At 31.4% G+C, this 18,601-nt stretch overlaps 1 protein-coding gene across 9 annotated transcripts in view; it reads left to right on the forward strand.

The window, feature by feature from the left end:
- Positions 1-18,137, forward strand: part of LOC120769762 (protein FAM102B) — a 184,987-nt gene extending 166,850 nt beyond the window's left edge. For 4 of the 9 annotated variants that reach the window (XM_040096929.1, XM_040096927.1, XM_040096925.1 and 1 more), the window contains 3 exons: positions 2,015-3,367; positions 17,480-17,685; positions 17,755-17,873. In XM_040096929.1, the coding sequence (XP_039952863.1) occupies positions 2,015-3,367; positions 17,480-17,685; positions 17,755-17,873 (1,678 nt within the window). Of the gene's footprint in view, positions 1-2,014; positions 3,368-13,297; positions 13,988-17,479; positions 17,686-17,754 lie in introns of all 9 variants that reach the window. The other 5 variants (XM_040096934.1, XM_040096930.1, XM_040096931.1 and 2 more) reach the window with 5 other exon arrangements.
- Positions 18,138-18,601: the final 464 nt, after the last annotated feature.

Consider the following 18,601-nt stretch of genomic DNA (forward strand, 5'->3'; position numbering starts at 1 on the left):
AAAAATTGTTACTAAGAAAGGTCAATCAAAAATTGTTGTGAAAAACTCAAGTTTTTTGTTGAAAAAACTTTTGAAATAATAATTTTTTTTTAATATATGTATTTGAAGAAAAGTTTCCACTCTAACAAATTCTAAAGTAAAAAAAATTCCACCATTTTTTACAGAAAAAAAATTCAATTGGCGGTTGCATTTAAAAAAAACTTTTTCGAAAAAACTACCGACAAAAATTTGTCCACTCAAAAAAACAATTTAATCCAAAAAAATTTACTTAAAACAAATTTCGCTTATTTTGTAGAAAATGCCTCCTTTATTTAATAAAAACATGTTTCCACTCAAATGCTTTCTCACTCAAAAAAATCACTCAGAGGTGATAATGAGAAAAACTTCAAGTAAATTCTGAATACTAAAACAAAATACTCATTAATTTTTTCCACTCAAATAAATTCTGACTCAAAATAGTCATTCGAAAGTGATAGTTAAAAAACTATTTTTTTTTTGTTTGGAAAAACATTTCAGTTGATTGCGTTTGTGTAAAAACTAGTGTTGCTGGTATATTACTCACATCTCACCATTTTTTTAGAGTTTTAGCTCACGCGTAATTTTTAACGCTTTGTTAGTGTAATATTGTAATTATTGCAAATTTCATCTTGAGTAGTTTGCAAAATTCAAATAATTGGTTGGTTGTTCTACTTATTGGATTGTGGTTTTGGAATTATGCAAAATTAAAATTTTTTTTAACAATTTTTATAAAAATTTGTAGGCCAATTATTTATTGAATTTTTTTAGCAATTTATTTAAGAATTGGTTTAGATATTTATTTATGAATTTTTGTTTTAAATTATTTTATCACAAATTTTTAAGCAATTTATTTATCGATTTTTTTTTAAATTTTTTTAACAATTTATTTATTCAATTGCTATTAGAAATTTATTTACGTTTTTTTTGGAAATTATTTATCGAAATTATTAAACAATTTTTTATTAATTTTTTTTTATTTTTTAACAATATATTTATGTAATTGGTTTTAGTATTTTTTTAACAATTTATTTATTGAATCGGTTTTAGAATTTTTTTATGAATTTATTTTTTGTAACTTATTATAAAAATGATTTATGATTTTTTTTTTGTATTTTATTTTTCGAAATTTTTGAAGCAATTTTTTTAACACAATATTAATCAAATGTTTCCAAGCAATTGTTTATTGATTTTTTTTTAACAATTTATTTATTGAATCGGTTTTAGAATTTCTTTTTATGAATTTATTTTTTGTAATTTATTTATGGAATTCATTACAAAAAATATTTATGGTTTTTTTTTTGTATTTAATTTATCGAAATTTTGTAAGAATTTTATTTTGTTAAATTTTTTTTTTTTTTAATTTTTAAGCAATTTTTTATTGATTTTTTTAGCAAATTATTTATAGACAAGTTATATGGCAAAGTATTTTATACATTTTATGGGAATATTTTAGCATAATTATTTGTATTTGTAGTTTTTATCATTATTTTACATATTTTTAGGCGCATAACTTTTAGCAGCAGCACTTAGCTTAGTAATTTTAGTTTATTATTTCTTGCAATTCAATATTTTTCCTCTAATCAATATTTTTTCGTTTCTTTGTATTCTATTTTATGTTGATTCTCATAATTTTTGTAAATTAAAATTTGAAAAAATTGTAAAACGAAACAATTGTTGGTATCATGGGCACCATCCACCAACACACAAACAACAACAATAACAATGATATTGTTTGGTATAAAACATGTGTTGTTGGTACACAAACACCGCAACTGCAACGAACGTACGCAATATAATCCTATATAACTGTAATGTACTGTATTATACCGTTATGTAATGTAATGTAAATTTGCGAAAATATTAACGATATTGCACCAACGACCAAAAAATCTGTGAATCCAACGAACTACGCCGCACCATATTTTCTCTCTCTCTCTAACTCTCTACCACCCACCACCACCAAAAACCAAAATCCACATACAAACACGTACCGCAGATTCAGCAAATCCGTTTCTCTACTTAATAGACTCAATCAGAAAACCGCCAACGCCATGAAGCTGAATATACCAGCGTTGAACCATCAACAACAGCCAACGGAAACTATCTGCGAGTATGAATGCGAAGAGTTGCTCTTTCAAACGCCGAACTCAACTATGCGCGATGAGGAGTTCCGCACGCCACTCAACGAAATGCCACCCTCAACCAATAGCTCTCTATCGATTTACGGTGAAAAGTTTGTGCTAAGCACGCCCTCGCCCACGTATCGCAGCGTGGCGAGCAACAGTCGCAGCGGCTCGCGCGCCTCACAGATTTACGAAAGCGGCAGCGCCAGCGGTGTTAGTGGCAGTGGCAGCGGTAGCGGTGAATCGGGTTCGGAGGAGACGGCGGACGACTCGGGTTTGGATGAGAATTTTCATACGCCGCGCGTGGCCAAAATCAAATCGATGGAAAATCTCTCCATCATCGAAATGGAGTTTCATCGCGCCTCACAGGAGTTGGATCGCAATTCGCCGCGTCGCCTCAAGTTGCTGGCCGAAAATGGCGGTCATATACACAAAATGCGTTCGCTTAGCAATTTGCGTTTCGATGACTATAGCGAAGAGCAGATCCGCGAGGAATTGCTGCGCATACGCGAACGCGCGCTGGAGGAGAAGCATCGCTTCAATTTGCAGCAACGCAAAAATTCCACCTCATCGACGAATTCGGGCAAGTTGTTTGTGAAGAACAAAGTGGGTAATGCCAAGTTTATTGGCAACGATGACAGTCCACTGCCGCAGCAGCCAAACAACCAGCAACCGCCCTTATTTCTGCAGCGTGGCTCACACTATCCCATACAGAAAATGCGTTCGATGGGCACCATACCGGATTTGGTGACGGAACGCGTTGAACCGGATCCGTTTCTCACGCCGACTTCGGGTCGCAAGCCGAATTTCCCGCTGGTAACACAGTCGGCGGAGAAACCCTCACCGCCGTCGTTCGTTGCGCGCATACTTAACTACGATGTGGTGGACTCACCATCCACCAATAGCCATAATCAGCAGCAGCAACCACAACTGCACACACACGGCTCCCTAACCGAGCTCTATACACAGGATCGTGTGAGCAAGTTGTTGTCGAATGATCCAAGCACTGCGTTGTCATTCATGTCGCGTACGCCGTTCGAGCGCGCCTACCGTCGCACGTTGCTGAAGAGTTCGACGCCGTTGCGTCAGGCGCACGGCTATACACAGTACGCTACGTTGGAGCAGCAGGAATTGCAGCAGGGCGGCGTACAACAGTACATGTTAGGTCATCAGGAGCCGCTACTGGCGCGTCCGCATTCAACGAACGCCGCCTACGAGTTAATGAGGTTTGTAGAGTGCACACAGTTAACCAATCAATCAATCAATCAATTTCAAACAAGCAATTCTCAACTTTCATTATATCACTGCGTCACGGATCTTCTTAAGTAGTAGTTCGTACGCGTGCCTTAGATCTTAACACGTACCTATTAGTTTCGATAACAAGTAACATATGCAACTAAATTTCATGTCTCATTCGCCGCATCTTCTGCAAGTACCCACAAGGGTGCTTTTCGGGATTTCGATACTCGAAATTCGAAAGTTCAACAAAAATCTATGAAAAATCTCGAGCTTTTCACCTGAGAATTTTGTCACAATTTCTACTAATTTTTTTTAAATGTTAAATAGCCGATAAATCTTGGTTCGTATTGAGTTCTAGTAACTTAAAATCACTTATTTTTCAAAAAGATATTTCGAAAAATTATTTCCCCAACTTAATTCATCTAATGTAGGCTGTAATATAAGGTCATAATTAGGTATTCCTTTTTAATAAAAATAAGTCGTGCTGGTAATGGTATAATTGAAGCTTCTTTAAAAATAATAATTCCTATAAAAAAAACTGCCCTAAAGATCTTAGTGCTCTCCGATACATTTCAGTTATCCATTTTTTCAATAATTATTATCAAAATCACTTCAGTATTTGTCACAAACAATACATAATACACACATAAAAGCGATTTTAAGTGGTCAAAGGACCGTAAAGTCGATAAAAAAATGGATTTAAGGTTGTCTATTATCAGCAAAGTCGCTAAAAAATCGATAATTTGGAAAATTGTTTAACTTTTTTATTGACAGTTTTCTAAAAACATCGTTCATCATATTAAAAAAACATCGATTATTTATCGGAATAGTAAATTACTCGATAAATATACGGTAATAAATATCAAGGCATTAAAAATTCGATTTTAAGTTTGTCGATTATCAGCAAAGTCGATAAAAAATTGATAATTTGGAAAATATTTTTTAACCTGTTTTATTGATGATTTTCCAAAAAGTCAAAAAATATAATCGTTATGCATATTGAAAAACATCGATTAATTATCCTCGATAAATGTACGATAATAAATATCAAGGCATTAAAAATTCGATTTTGAGGTTGTCGATTATTAGCAAAGTCGATAAAAAATCGATAATTTGGAAAATATTTTTTAACCTGTTTTATTGATGATTTTTCCAAAAAGTCAGAAAATATAATCGTTTTGCATATTGAAAAATATCAATTAATTATTGATATAATAAATTACTCGATAAATATACGGTAATCAATATCCATTTTTCTATATAAGTGTTTCGAAATAATCAAAAATTCGCGTGTAGCAACTGTCGATTACTCGGCGTGCGAGCATTTATCAAATCGATAACTTGTTTAAATAATCAAAAATAAATAAATAAATAATTTATTATTTAGGTATTTTCAAAAATTACTTTCGACTTTTGGACGTAGCGAGTGTTTATGAAGTCGATAACTTGCTGAAATAATCAATAACTAATCTCATATTGTTAAAAAATAACTGCCGACTTTCAGAGTATATTTATACAAAAACTATCGATAATTGATCAATAATGTCAAAAAAAATTTTTTGTTCTTTGTTTTACTATTTTCCACTTAAGACCATTTCATCAATAAAAATATCGATAATTCATCGAGTTAGTTAAACAGTTATCGATATTTGATCGATATTTAAATATGTGTTTTTATTTTACTCTTATGATTTCCGTTTAACAATTTAATTGAGGAAAACTATCGATAATTTATCAGGTTAGTTAAAAATTATAGACAATTGCACAAGAAAGTAAATATAGTTGAACTTCCATAACTTGAACTTTTATAACTCGAAGTTATCCATAACCAGAACTCTTGGATTGGCAATAGAAGTCGAATTTCATACAGATTTCCTGCCATAACTGGAAGTCTCTCTAGCTCGTAGTTTTTATTTCTGTTAATTCGAGTTAGGGAAGTCCAACTAAAGTTCAATTAGTATTTTTAATTTATCGTTTGGATTACATTAGCTTTAAACTCTGCTTAAGAGTTATCGATTAATAAAATGCTATCGACTTCAATGATTTTCAATCAAACCAAGAAATACCAGCATCGCCTTATTGACTTTAAATTTAGGTTTAACTCCTTCACGAACTCTCTGTTATTTTTTTGAAATATCGTTGAATTTGAAACCGCCACCGACGTCACTGCGCTTCATTAGCGCCCACCAAACAGCACCACAAACCAGCTTAAAATAAGTTACTTAAGCCCTTTTAAGATACCCCCACCTTCATGCAGTTGTTGTTGCGAAACCGGTTCCATCATTTACTCGTACATAGCACATTCATACAAGCAAAATATTCCCATTCGGGTTGCGGCGCATCAACTTACATCCCATCACTGTGTTTCTAAACGGGAATTTTTAATCCGTGATCAGTACCCAATTTGTACTTACTTGTATATTATTTATTTGCATTTATTTACGCTTCAACTTAACGCTTTGCATTTACGCCATATTTTTACTGTATTTTATGGGTTCATTTATTATTTATGGTTAGTTAAGTATTTAATTACTCATCTGGTATAATCCATAAATAAGTTCATATTTGTATTTATATTTTATTGTTTTTATAATTTTAATTTTAAGGTTAAATGCATTTCCTTGCGTTTTCGTTTTTCGTTCAGACGTTTTGCTTTGTGTTGCGCTTTAACTGGTTTTGGCTTAAGTTAATCATTACTTATTACCTACTATATAATATTACTTAATTGCATTATTTTTCATAATTACAATAAGTTGTTAATTTTAAATACATGTTAAATAATATGTGGATTTTATATTGAAATTTTTTTTATGTGTATATATATTTAAATATGTTTGTGATTACGATACTAATCCGACGTTCTATACGTGAAGAAATCGATAAATTAGAAGAAAAAAGAGAAATTTTTCCTTTTCAGCTAAAATGTAACAATATTTAAGCCTAGGCATTAAAAATATGAACTTTCTACTTAATTTTCTTATGATTTCATTCGTGCTCAAAACGCGCCTGTAATTCTCCACCAATGAGTTTCTGGTGTAATTAAGCGTTATTCAAATTTATAATTTATATAAAATATTTGTATAGCTGTGGCTCATGGTAAATGTTCAAACAAATAGCGAATTTCATTACTCAGCTCACGGATAATCAATTTGCTCTCTGTCACCTATTTAATAGAGCGAGAGCAAAAAGAGCAAGGTCATATTTATTATTCTACTTGAAATCTACCGATATTCAAGCCTAGGCATTAAAAATATGAACTTTCTACTTAATTTTTTTATGATTTCATTCGTGCTCAAAACGCGCCTGTAATTCTCCACCAATGAATTTTTGGTGTAACTAAACGGTATACAAATTTATAATTTAACCAATTTCTTTGGAAAGCTCCAGTTTATAATAGACTTTAAAATGAAAACGAAATTTAATTACTCAGCTCATGGAAAAATGAATTTTAAGCTGAAGCAAAACTTTTCAGTACAAACTGTGTTCAATAAAGTTTCTTAAAATTATATCTAATGATAGTAATTGCCTAAGCTGGTCCAACTTTTATTTCTCGAGCTAAAGAATACATTTTAGAACCATTTTCTGTTATTAAATTTGTTTCATTATTTAAATACTTACTCTTTCGAGCTGAATCTAAATCGATATCTAAATTGCATTAACTATACTCCTCACCTTTTTATATAAAATTCATACTTTTGTAGCACACGCATAGAGTACTTTTGAAATATAGTATTTGTATGCGCGACATATAACAAAACTCAATTATAATTAATCCCCACTAACTGACAGGTGACTATGAAGCTTATATACACTCTATAAGTTTATATGAAATATATATACGTAAGTACATATGTATTTCATAGTGTTTGCTGCTGTTGTAGCATGCAACAGTTGTAATTACCCTGAAATTACTTTCAGCTTGAGTACATAAGCACCTGTACGTGTAGAGCTGTCAACACCTATGCCGCAGCAAACTCTCCACCATCGCTGACAGTGACAGCGGCAGCCATGACAACTGGCTTGTACATTTATTTGTATTGCTGTTGTTGCAGTATATCCTTTAATTGCATTACCTTGGCAGTTGGACACTTAATATTGTCGTTCGATTTTTTTGCTGTCTAGCTGGTTATGTACTGTTATATTTTTCTTTCTCCTGCGGCTGTCACATGTGTTGCGCGGTTGACATGTGCAACATTGAAACTAACTTGCAACTAACCTTAAAAACCAAATGCAGGCGCGCGTGTTAGTAACATGTTCAATATATATTTTTTTGTGGTTTTTATTTTCACTTTTTATACCCTGAACAGCATATATTTCGTTTGTCACGAAGTTTGTCATATGCAGAACAAAACGTCAGCTACTTCTGTTTATATATACATGTATTAGTCGCTCAGTTTTTGAGATATCGATCTGAAATTTTGCAAAAGTTCGCTTTTCCACAAGAAGCTGTTTATTTGTTAGAATCGTCCTTAACGGAATTCTATAGCATATAGCTGCCATACAAACTGACCGATCAAAATCAAGTTCTTGTAAGGAAAACTTTTTTATTTGACGAGATATTTGCACGAAATTTTGCATAAGTTATTACCTAAGACAACGGTACAATATCGTTCGAAATATTTCAGATCGTACCACTATAGAATATAGCTGTCATACGAAGTGAACGTTCAAAATCAAGTTCTTGTATGAAGAACTCATTTATTTTGCGAGATATTTGCACGAAATTTGGCATGAGTTATTACCTAAAGTAGAGGTAGAATATCCGAAGAAATTGTTTAGATCGGACAACTATAGCATATAGCTGCCATACAAACTGAACGATCAAAATGAACTTCTTGTATGAAGAACTTGTTTATTTTACGAGATACTTGTACGAAAATTGGCATGGATTATCGCTTAAGCCAACAGTACAATCTCCGTACAAATCGTTCAGATCGAACTACTTTAGCATATAGCTGTCATACAAACTGAACGATCGAGATCATGTCTTTGTTTGGAAAACGTTTGTATTTGTATAGGCTATAGCTTCGTTGCAGCCGCAGTTAACTGTTTTTGTTGTTTTTAGTTTTTATTTCCACTTTTTGTTGTCGTTTTTTGCGGCTAACAGTTTCCGGCTGCGCAGCATGAGCGTGAATGCCCATAAAATGTCAACAATAATAAAATATAAATAAATTTGTTGAACTATAGCCACTTTTTTTCGTACTGTATGTGTGAAAAAAATTGCTCAGGCTACTTAAATATGTATGTGTAAATATGCACAGATAAATAAATTGGAGCAAGGATATGCTTCCGTTATGCTTGACACAAGGCAATCTACAAGCGTGTACATCTAAAATTCATATTTATTGTGTTTCACAACTACTATTGTTGTTGTTATTGCTTTTTGTTTTTCTCTACACGCTAAGCTATTGTGCCATGACACTCGGGTGCACTTGCACTTGCACTGCTGTCGCCGTCATGCACAGTCTGCGAATTTCATAGCATACCAACAGGCGCAAAATGTTCTAAGGCTCAAACAATTGTTAGTGTGTGTGTGTGTGTGTGTGTGCAAGCATACAGATTTGAGTTGCATTGTGCTTAGTTGCATTGTACTGGGTCAATGATTTTATGGCCACAAGGCGAATTTCAGCTAGGGCGCTGCTTGCAATAATAGTTGGGCACTTTTTATAGAGCTAAAAGAGCCTGTTGGAAATTTAAAAGAAAATTAAACTTAAATTTAAAAACTATACTCCTCTTGTGTAGTATATATTCCTGTTTTTCTGGTCTAAAAATATTTCAGCGTCAATTAGACTCAAGCTATACTCCTGTCTCCTACTCGCTTCCATCATCGTCTTCATTATGTAAAATCCTTCAACTTTGTCTTAGCCCTTAAATTGCATGCGTGTGTTGCATATGTGCACACATTCATATTTTCCTAGCGCTTATCTTTGCTCTTGCCTGATTTATCGCTTCGTGTGCGAAATGTCCTTTTCGCTTCTTTCAGCGTTACAACTCTGTGCCGCGTGATTTATTGAGCTGTAATCGCAAGTGAATTATTCGAAAGCACTTAAATACTTTACGTTGTCACGTTGGCGTTGCGTGACGCAGTATTTAAGCAGTTAAGTTGAGGTTATGTGTTGCTGTGGGTTATGAAAAACTGTAAGAAATAATTTTTTAATTTTTATATGAAAATTTTTGAATTTTATCAATTTCTTCTTCTTCTTGATTGGCTGGTCTTCTGAAAAACTGAAAAAGTAAATTTTAAATTTAATTTTTATGCTAAAAACTTTTAACTTTATCAACTGGTTTTTGAGCGAAAGGGTTGATTTTTGAGATTTTAAAAGAAAAACAATTAATTATGTAAAATTTTAAGGATATATTTCAACATATCTTACGAAAAAAAATTAAAATTATTTAAGTAAATAATTTAATATTTCAAAAGGTCCTCCATTGCTACAGTGATTCCGGTATTCTACGTGAATGAAACCTAAAAAAACTGTACTAAAATATGATATGATACTAAATAAGTTCTGAATGACTTACAGCTAAAAAAAATAATTTGATTAATTGTTAATTAATTAACAAAATGGGGACGTTTGAAAAAAAAAACAGATTTTCACAAAAAAAGAAATACAATCTGGTTAATTTTGACCCGTCAAATTTCGACTTTTGATCAGATCAAAAAACTGGTTCGTCTTTATATGGAGAACTATATAGAGAACACATAGAAAAAGTTAAATTAATTGCATTTAAAAATAAACTCATGGAGCTGATTTAGGAAAGCGGCTACACTTTAGAAGGCTGTAACTCAAAAACTCATGACCCATTATCGATTTAAAATTTAAGTCTGTTATTTTTGAAGCTATACTGAATCAAAATATGAAGAAAATAGTCCGACATTTTCTTTATTTTTTTTCTTCTTATAATACCCTAAATTTTTGTATTTTTTTTTTTTTAATTTTTTGGGATATATTTTCTTTTATTTTTTTCGAAAGCTAATTCGAAGTGGTACCTGTAATACCATACATTTTTGAAAAATTTATTTTAAAACATTTTTGCGTTATACTTATTTTCAATTATTATAAAAACCAAAGGAAATGTTGAGGGAGCAAAACTTCGTCACGGAATTATAAGTAATAATACTTATAATTAATTTAATTTTTTTCAACTTTGTTAGTTTTTATTTTTTATTTTTTGGAATATTAAAATTTTTTAGTCAATTTTTTTTTTTAATTTTTAAAATTTTCAATACTTCTTTTTTATTTTAGTTTTCAATTTAGTTTTTTTTTAATTAAAATTATTGTTTTTTATGCAATTTTTTTTTGAAGAGTATATTTCTATTACTTTCAATGTTTAGAAATATACATACATATGTATGTATATGTACTGTTTGAATTGTTCTTTTATTATCTTTATAATGAGCGATATAAATATAAATTACTAATTAAATCAAAAAAATTTAAATAAATTATGAAAAAATTAAAATTATAATAAAAAAATTTAAGTAATTAAATTTTAATTAATTAAAAAATTATTGTTTTTTCCTTAGGATATGCTGTCCTATTTTAAACCGAAACTACTTTTTTAATTTTAGAGATGCAAAACTTAAAAAATTAAAATTAAATTAAAAAAATGATAATTATAATTAAAAAAATTAATTATTCAAAAAATTATTATTTTTACCTAAGGCTCCGGCTGTCCTATTTTAAAACAAAACTACTATCCTAAGTCTTACGAGAACATTACATACATACATACATAAAAATTATATTTTTTTGTAAGTTTAAATTTAAACTATTAATTTAAAAAATATTAAAAGATTAAAACAATTATAATTATAATTGAAAAAAATTTAAATAATTAAATTTTGTTTTTACCTCATACTAAGATGTTCTCTTTTAAACCAAGAAAGAAAATTAACAAATTATATTTATAATTAAAAAAAATGTAATTAATTAAAAAAATATTGTTTTTGCTCTAGGATATACTGTCCTATTTAAAACCAAAACTACTCTCCTAAGTTTAGAAATGTTTAATTTTCGAAATAGTATTCTTCATTGTTTTTTATGCTATTATTTTTATAAGCTTCACTTAAGACTTTTTTCTTTCTTTAAAAAAAAAACAAAACGAAAGTTATGGCATTTCGCTAGAACGGTGCATACAAACTATTTTTATGTAACTAAAAGTTAAATATATTTTTTTATTTTTATTACAACATAATTTAAAACTTGAAAAAATATATTAAAAAATTATAAATGTTTTTTTTTCTGAGGAATTTTTTATTTATTTTATTTAAAACCAGAAATATTATTTTTTTTAACGTTATTTTCTAAAAAATCATTAAAAAAATGTTTATTTACAAAAATAAGCGCATATCATGCGTAATGGTCTATCAAATTTAGTTTTTATATATAAACTTGAAAAAAATATATTAAAGAAATGAAACAATTTTTCCTTTCGAAGAGATTCCATGTTAGTTAAAAAAAAAATACTTTGTTTTTTATTTTTTGAACGTTATTTTTCCAAAAATTATGAAATTTTCTTTATTTAAAAAAATAAACGCATGATGAACAAATTAATTTTTTATACATAAACTTGAAAAAAAAAATTTGAAGAGTGCATTTTTTATTTAAAACCAAAAATATTTTTTTATTATTATTATTATTTTCCTAAAAATCAGTAAACATTTTTTATTTTTATTTTATTAAAAGTTAATAAATAAAATAAATATATAAAATAAAAAATGAAAAAAAATATTTTATGTGTAAAAAATATTTTATAATATTTAATTTTTTTTCATATATCACTCAATGACCATTATTTTTCACAAATTTAAAAAAATGCAATTTTCTTATTAATATTTCGTTTCTAAATTTAGGATATATGCGGAATAATGTTTATACAATTATTAAGACACGTAATTTCATAATAGCAAAAAGATTTTGTTTTAAAAATTTAATTTCAAAATTGAAAAAACATAATATTGAAATTAAGCAAAAATAATAATCTTGTTAAAATAATTAATATAAAAATGAAATATTTTAAATAAAAAAATTTAAAACTTAACAAAAACTATGTCGAGAACGGAATAAAAAATTATTATTTTTTTAATTTGAATTTTCTTTATTATAAATTTTTTTTTATTTTTTTCTTTTTTATTTATTTTTCATTAAATTTTTTTATTTTTTTTTATTGTTATAATTTTTCCCTTAGACCATTTAGCATTCTCTTTCATATATTATAAGAAATGTAATATTCTGAATAATACTTCGCCTTCTAAGTTGTGTTGTGTGTCGTCCTTCGAGATCTCGAATAAACCAAGACAGCCTGCTAAAAGGCTTCAACGTTTGGTGTCTGCTCTGAGGAGTTATTCATTTGTCCGTCACTAATTTTTATATTATCAATATTTTTTTCGTTTTGTGTTATTGTCTTTTGAGTCTTGTGTTTTTTTGTTTTTTTATTGCTTTTTAATTTTTTTTATTTATTTTTTTCAAGTTTTCTCTTGAGTGAAACCACGTCCTACACGCACCCCACAAACACATGCATATTTTGAGGCAAATAGTTACACACATCGCAATACATAACACATACATATGTACATAGTAGCTATATATTTGTAAATTTCTTTTCCTTTAAAAAAATTTAATGGCAAAAATTATTGAAAATTGAAATTTTAGCTTCTTATTGTGTTGAAACCTCTATTTACGTTACTACGCTTATCAATGTCTATACAACAAACATACATATATATAGTATATACATATATACATTTCTATACATATGAATTACTATAAATATATACATGTGTGTCTTTTCTACTGTTTTTCCGTCGTTATTTTGCTTTCCGCTTTCGCCCTTGACAAAACCATAATCAAAAAATATCGTTAAATATATAACGTTAAAAAAACCGTAAATCACGTGCTACGCAAACGAAACAGCACCGGCCGCAATTTCAGCGGCGTACCGCGTCGCCTACTCGACGGCAGCAATCGCCAGATCTCATCCATTGCGCTGGGCGCCAACACATCGCCCTCCGCCGCTACGGCGTCGGCCGCCAACACCAGCTCCTCACCCAGCGGTACACTCGGCAGCATCCACTCCACGCATTCGGCATCCTCGTCCAGCGGCAGCAGCAGCAGCGGCGCCGTCATCACCTTCCAATGTGCCGGTGGTGCACACCCGGGCATCGGCAGCAGCAGCGACACCGTCGATGGCATTGGCTTCAGCGATGGCGGCGGCGGCGTCAGCACACCCAACACCAACAACGCCAACCAGCAGCTGATTGGCTCACCAAGCAATAACGGTTTTGGCAGTGGTGTTGGTGGCGCCGTCGGTGGCTGTGGCAGCAGCGGTGCGAATAGTCCACGCTTGGCGAGCGGCGGCGCGCTCACCTCCACTTCGGCGACCACCGATGCGTTGAGCTCTTTGGCGGCCAGTCCTACCGATGCCTGCAGCATACGTTCGAATCCGTCGGCCGCATCACTGCTGCTCACCACCGCCACAATGGCGGCGGCCGAAGCGGCGGCGGCACAAGTAGCCGCCAACAATAACGCCGGTCTGTGCGCATCGGGCGCGACGCTCTCACCGCTCGCGACCACACAAATCATACGACGGCCCAGCATTACAATGTGCGTTCGCGCTGGGTGACTTGTTTACTTGACAGCCTCCTTGCGAGGCAGTCTTCAAATGCATAATTTAGTCTCAATTTTCAATGTCCTCGAACGCTAGAAACTTTTCGTTTCAGTAAAAATTAATTTTGACTTGTTTTCGAAAGTAGTGTCGGAAGTGCTCGGCTATGTATTTGAATGTGCGCTTTTTCGCTCGAACGATTTTGCGTTTTTTGTTTTTTCATTTTGCACGCATTTTTCTCTATGTTATGCCCCCGGGTACTTATTTCTGAAAACTATATGCGTATATTCTTGTTTTAGATTTGTTTTGTCGAAATTTGGTCGCATGTTTTATGATTTTTGAACACTCGGGCACTCTTCAGCATGTGTGGTGAATTTTAGACTTGTTTGGTGTCATCTGTTGAGTTCTGTATGCAATTGAATACACTGAAGTTTAAATTTTAGTAATACATTGTAATTTCTATTGAAGATAGTCCGGACGCTTCTCAAGCGCATATAATTTTTGGTGAACTCACCGTTCGGAAAATTATCAAGTCAACATTTTTTCAGCGATCTAAGCTTAATTATCAAGAAAAGCTTTTTCACCATTGATTGCAAATGATTTCGGTTATTCTCTTAGCTTACCGAGAATATTTCTGAATATTTTCTCTTCTCTTAGGTTACCGAGAATAACCGAAATCATTTAGACTCGGATTATCGATATAACAATGGGACTTAAGCCTGTATAAACGTTAACTCCTTATCTGTTAGTCTGATTCGATTTTGCCATGAAATTTGTACTATCCAGATCCGTGTTAAGTATATACAATTGATAAGCCTGACGACCTGAGCCGATTGACTTTCCAACTGTCTTTCCATCCTTCTGTATATACGTGATATGGTCCGTCAGTTTTTGAGATATGGTTCCGAAATTTTGAACATGCCTTTTTCTCGGCAATAAGTTGCTCATTTGTTGGAATCGCCGTTATCACACCACTATAACATATAGCTGCCATACAAACTTAACGATCGGAATCAAGTACTTGTATGAAAAACTTTTTCATTTGCCATGGTATCTTCATGAAATTTGGCATGGATTATTATCTCAGGCAATGGTGCAATCTCCGAATAAATTGTTCAGATCAGATCACTATAGCATATAGCTACCATACAAACTGAATGATCAAAATCAACTCCTTGTATGAAGAACTTTTTTATTTTACAAGATATCCTCACGAAATTTTTCAGGAGCTATTTTCCAAGACAGCGATATAATCTCTGGAAAAACTTTTTCATGTCGGATCCTTATAGCATATAGCTGTCATACAAACTGACCGATAAAAATTAAGTTCTTGTATGAAGTTCACAAAGTTTGGCAGAGCTTGTTGTCCAAGTCAATGCTATAGGCTTCGAAGAAATTGTTGAAATTGGTCCAACCTACATAGCTAATAGCTGCGGTACTAACTGACCTATCAAAATCAAGATAAAGAGCCTTTTGAACACTTTAATGCTATAAGAAATGCTCCTGAAGGGTGTACTACATACTTGATAGCAGCTGAAGTTATTGTTTTTCTTGTTTCTGGTTCGCTTGACCCTGTAATTATATATTCAACGAAAAGTTTGATTTAAAGAAAAAAAAATTTCAAATGCTGACATTTCTATTTCTCTCTTTCCCTCTCTTTATATGAAAAACTACTGAGTTTAATATTTTGACCTGATTCGTAACTTGCTTTAAATTTTTACGCATTATAGGGTGTTTTTTTGCTACTTCTTTTAACAATTTCGACTCACTCAGTAAAAATTTCGAAAGAAAAATTGTATATTATAACCTAACCTCAAACTAATAACGCAGATTTAGTTTTAAACGCAACATTTAACTTTTCTACTAACTTATCTTTAATAAATTTAGATATTTTAAGGCATACATTTTTTATATTGCAACCCAACCTCAAATTTTGTCAACAAAAACTTTTTTCTTTCATATTTAAACATTTTCTTATCATTTTTAACACTTGTTCTTTTTTAATATGATTTGTGTTTTATTGATAATTAAACCTAAACTCAACATAACATTTTTTTCTCAAATCTAACCACACAACTATTTTTTTTTTCAATTCTAGCATCAACATAATTTTTTTATTTCAATTCCAACGTCAAAATAATTTTTCTTTTTTCAATTCTGTTCTCAAAATAATGATTTATTTCAATTCTAACCTTAAAATAATGTTTTATTTCAATTCTGACCTTAAAATATTATTTTATCTCAATTCTAAGCTCACAATTTTTTTTTCTACATTCTAACCTCAAAATATTTTTTTAGTGCACTTTTAACCTCCAAAAAATATTTGTTTCTCAAATATAATCTCAAAATAATTTTTGTTTTTTTTTTCAATTCCAACGTCAAAATAACCTTATTTTTCAAACCCATCCAGAAAATATATTTAATTTTTATTTTTTAAATCAAAAATTCAAATCTAACCTCAAAATATTTTTTTTTTGTAAATTCTAACCTCAAAATATTTTTTTCTGTATATTCTAACCTTAAACTACTTTTTTTTAATTCTTACCTCAAAATAACATTTGTTTCTCAAATATAACCACAAAATATTTTTTTTTTTTAAATTTCAAAATAATTTTTTTTTTATGTTAATTCTAACCTCAAAATACTTTTTTTTCAATTCTAACTTCAACATAATTTTTTGTTTCAATTCTAACCTCAAAATAACATTTGTTTCTCAAATCTAACCTCAACATAGTAATTAATAACATATTTCTTATATGTCTGTATGTAATAAACAAATATTTTTGTAAATAAGCTACGAAATAATGTGCTGTCCTGCATTTTATTTATAAAAAATTTAATTTTTGGTAGAAAAACATTTCATTTCAACACCTTTAGCCGTACTACCCACTATTCACCACACACATTTTATTTCAACACCTTTAGCCGTGCTACCCACTCTTCACCACTCACTAGCTGGTAATGCAACAACACTTTCGTCTTATCTAATGCAACACTGTACACCTAGCGTCACATACATAATTTTTGTGAACATTTTTTCATTACGTGATTGAAATTTTTGTCTAATGCATCAACTTTTTTGTCTCAGAACGTTTACTCCTGTCCAAAATACAACAAATACGCAACAACAACTCACACAAATTTTTGTAGCTGTTTGCATAGCCAAGTAGTAGCAGAAAAGACTCTACGCGAGTTGTACCGTTATATGTATATGTTACCTTGTCTCATTTTTTGTTAGTAAAACATTCTTACATACATACCTAGATGTTAGTACCAATATTTACAACAAAAAATTGCATATAATTGTAAGCTAATTTAATCCTTTTTTATTTTTATGCTCTTTTCCAACAACAAACAACACCGAAAACAACAAAAACGCGACTGCAATGTGGAATTATACAATTGTCGCACTTTATTACAACAAACTAACAACAACACTATGTACGCTTACAACTCACCACACCACTACGCCTGCGTCACATTTGCTTCAGGAACCCCAGTTCCGGTTCGTTAGTCATAAGTGAAACAGGATCTCTAGATCGCATGAAGAATGCGGCTGAGAAGCGCAAGAAGGGACCGCTGGACGATGGGCCACGCGTATCGGATCGCGTCGAGGAGACGCGCGTCAATCCCAATTCGCTAATCGATGAAATACTGAAGGATACCAAATTGGATCAGTTAGCCGAATCGGCGGAGAGTGAGTAGCAATGCCGTTATATTGTCATAAAAAGCAAGTAAATATATTTTTTCCTCTCTTCTCGCTTAGCATCCGGCCTGCAGCTGTATATAGCACGCGATGGCACCGCCTCGTTGGGCAGTCACGAGGTGAAAGCGCGCGTGCCGACCGGCGCCTTCAAGCAGGTGGTCATGAAGAATCCAAGATAGTAGCGTAAATTGTAAGACTCGTAAGCCGGAAGCAAGAAGACTACAAACTACACACTAACTACTACAACAGCAACATACGTATACACATACAGACGTGCCCGCACATACATAAGCAAAGTAGTGTGGCATGCCGCATTGGAAGCGAAGTGCAACAAAGGAATTTCGTAACCCAACTAACAAAAGCAGTAATAACAACAACAGCATTATCTACAACAACAACAACTACTACTATAAAACTGCAGCAACCATATACAACATACATACACACACATTTATAAATAATAAATAATTTAAAATAAAATGCAAAACTAATAATAAATATAAAATTATTTATAGCATAAATAAATACATACATACATAATACATAAAAATGCTAAAGCTAAAGAAAAATTGTAACTGTAATGAAAATGTAAGCCAGCAAAACCAGCTAAACAAACAGCAAGTGTATGCGAAAGCAAGTAGTCAGCCGAAGAACTAGCAAACTAACCAACAACAAAAAGGCAAAAATTAAGCATAAAACATACATACATACCATATGTCAACTAACTACATACAAACATAACAAATTTCATTCGAATATCCACTAACAACATGTAAATCCTAGAAATCATTAATCCATCAGCCAACTCCATCACAAACATCACCCAACTCAAGCCATAATCACTAAGCTGAAATGCGAAGTTAGCAAACACAAACAACAACAACTTGTAAGCGTATAAATTTCAAAT

The sequence above is a fragment of the Bactrocera tryoni genome, chromosome 2 (assembly GCF_016617805.1).
Source record: "Bactrocera tryoni isolate S06 chromosome 2, CSIRO_BtryS06_freeze2, whole genome shotgun sequence".
NCBI lineage: Eukaryota > Metazoa > Arthropoda > Insecta > Diptera > Tephritidae > Bactrocera > Bactrocera tryoni.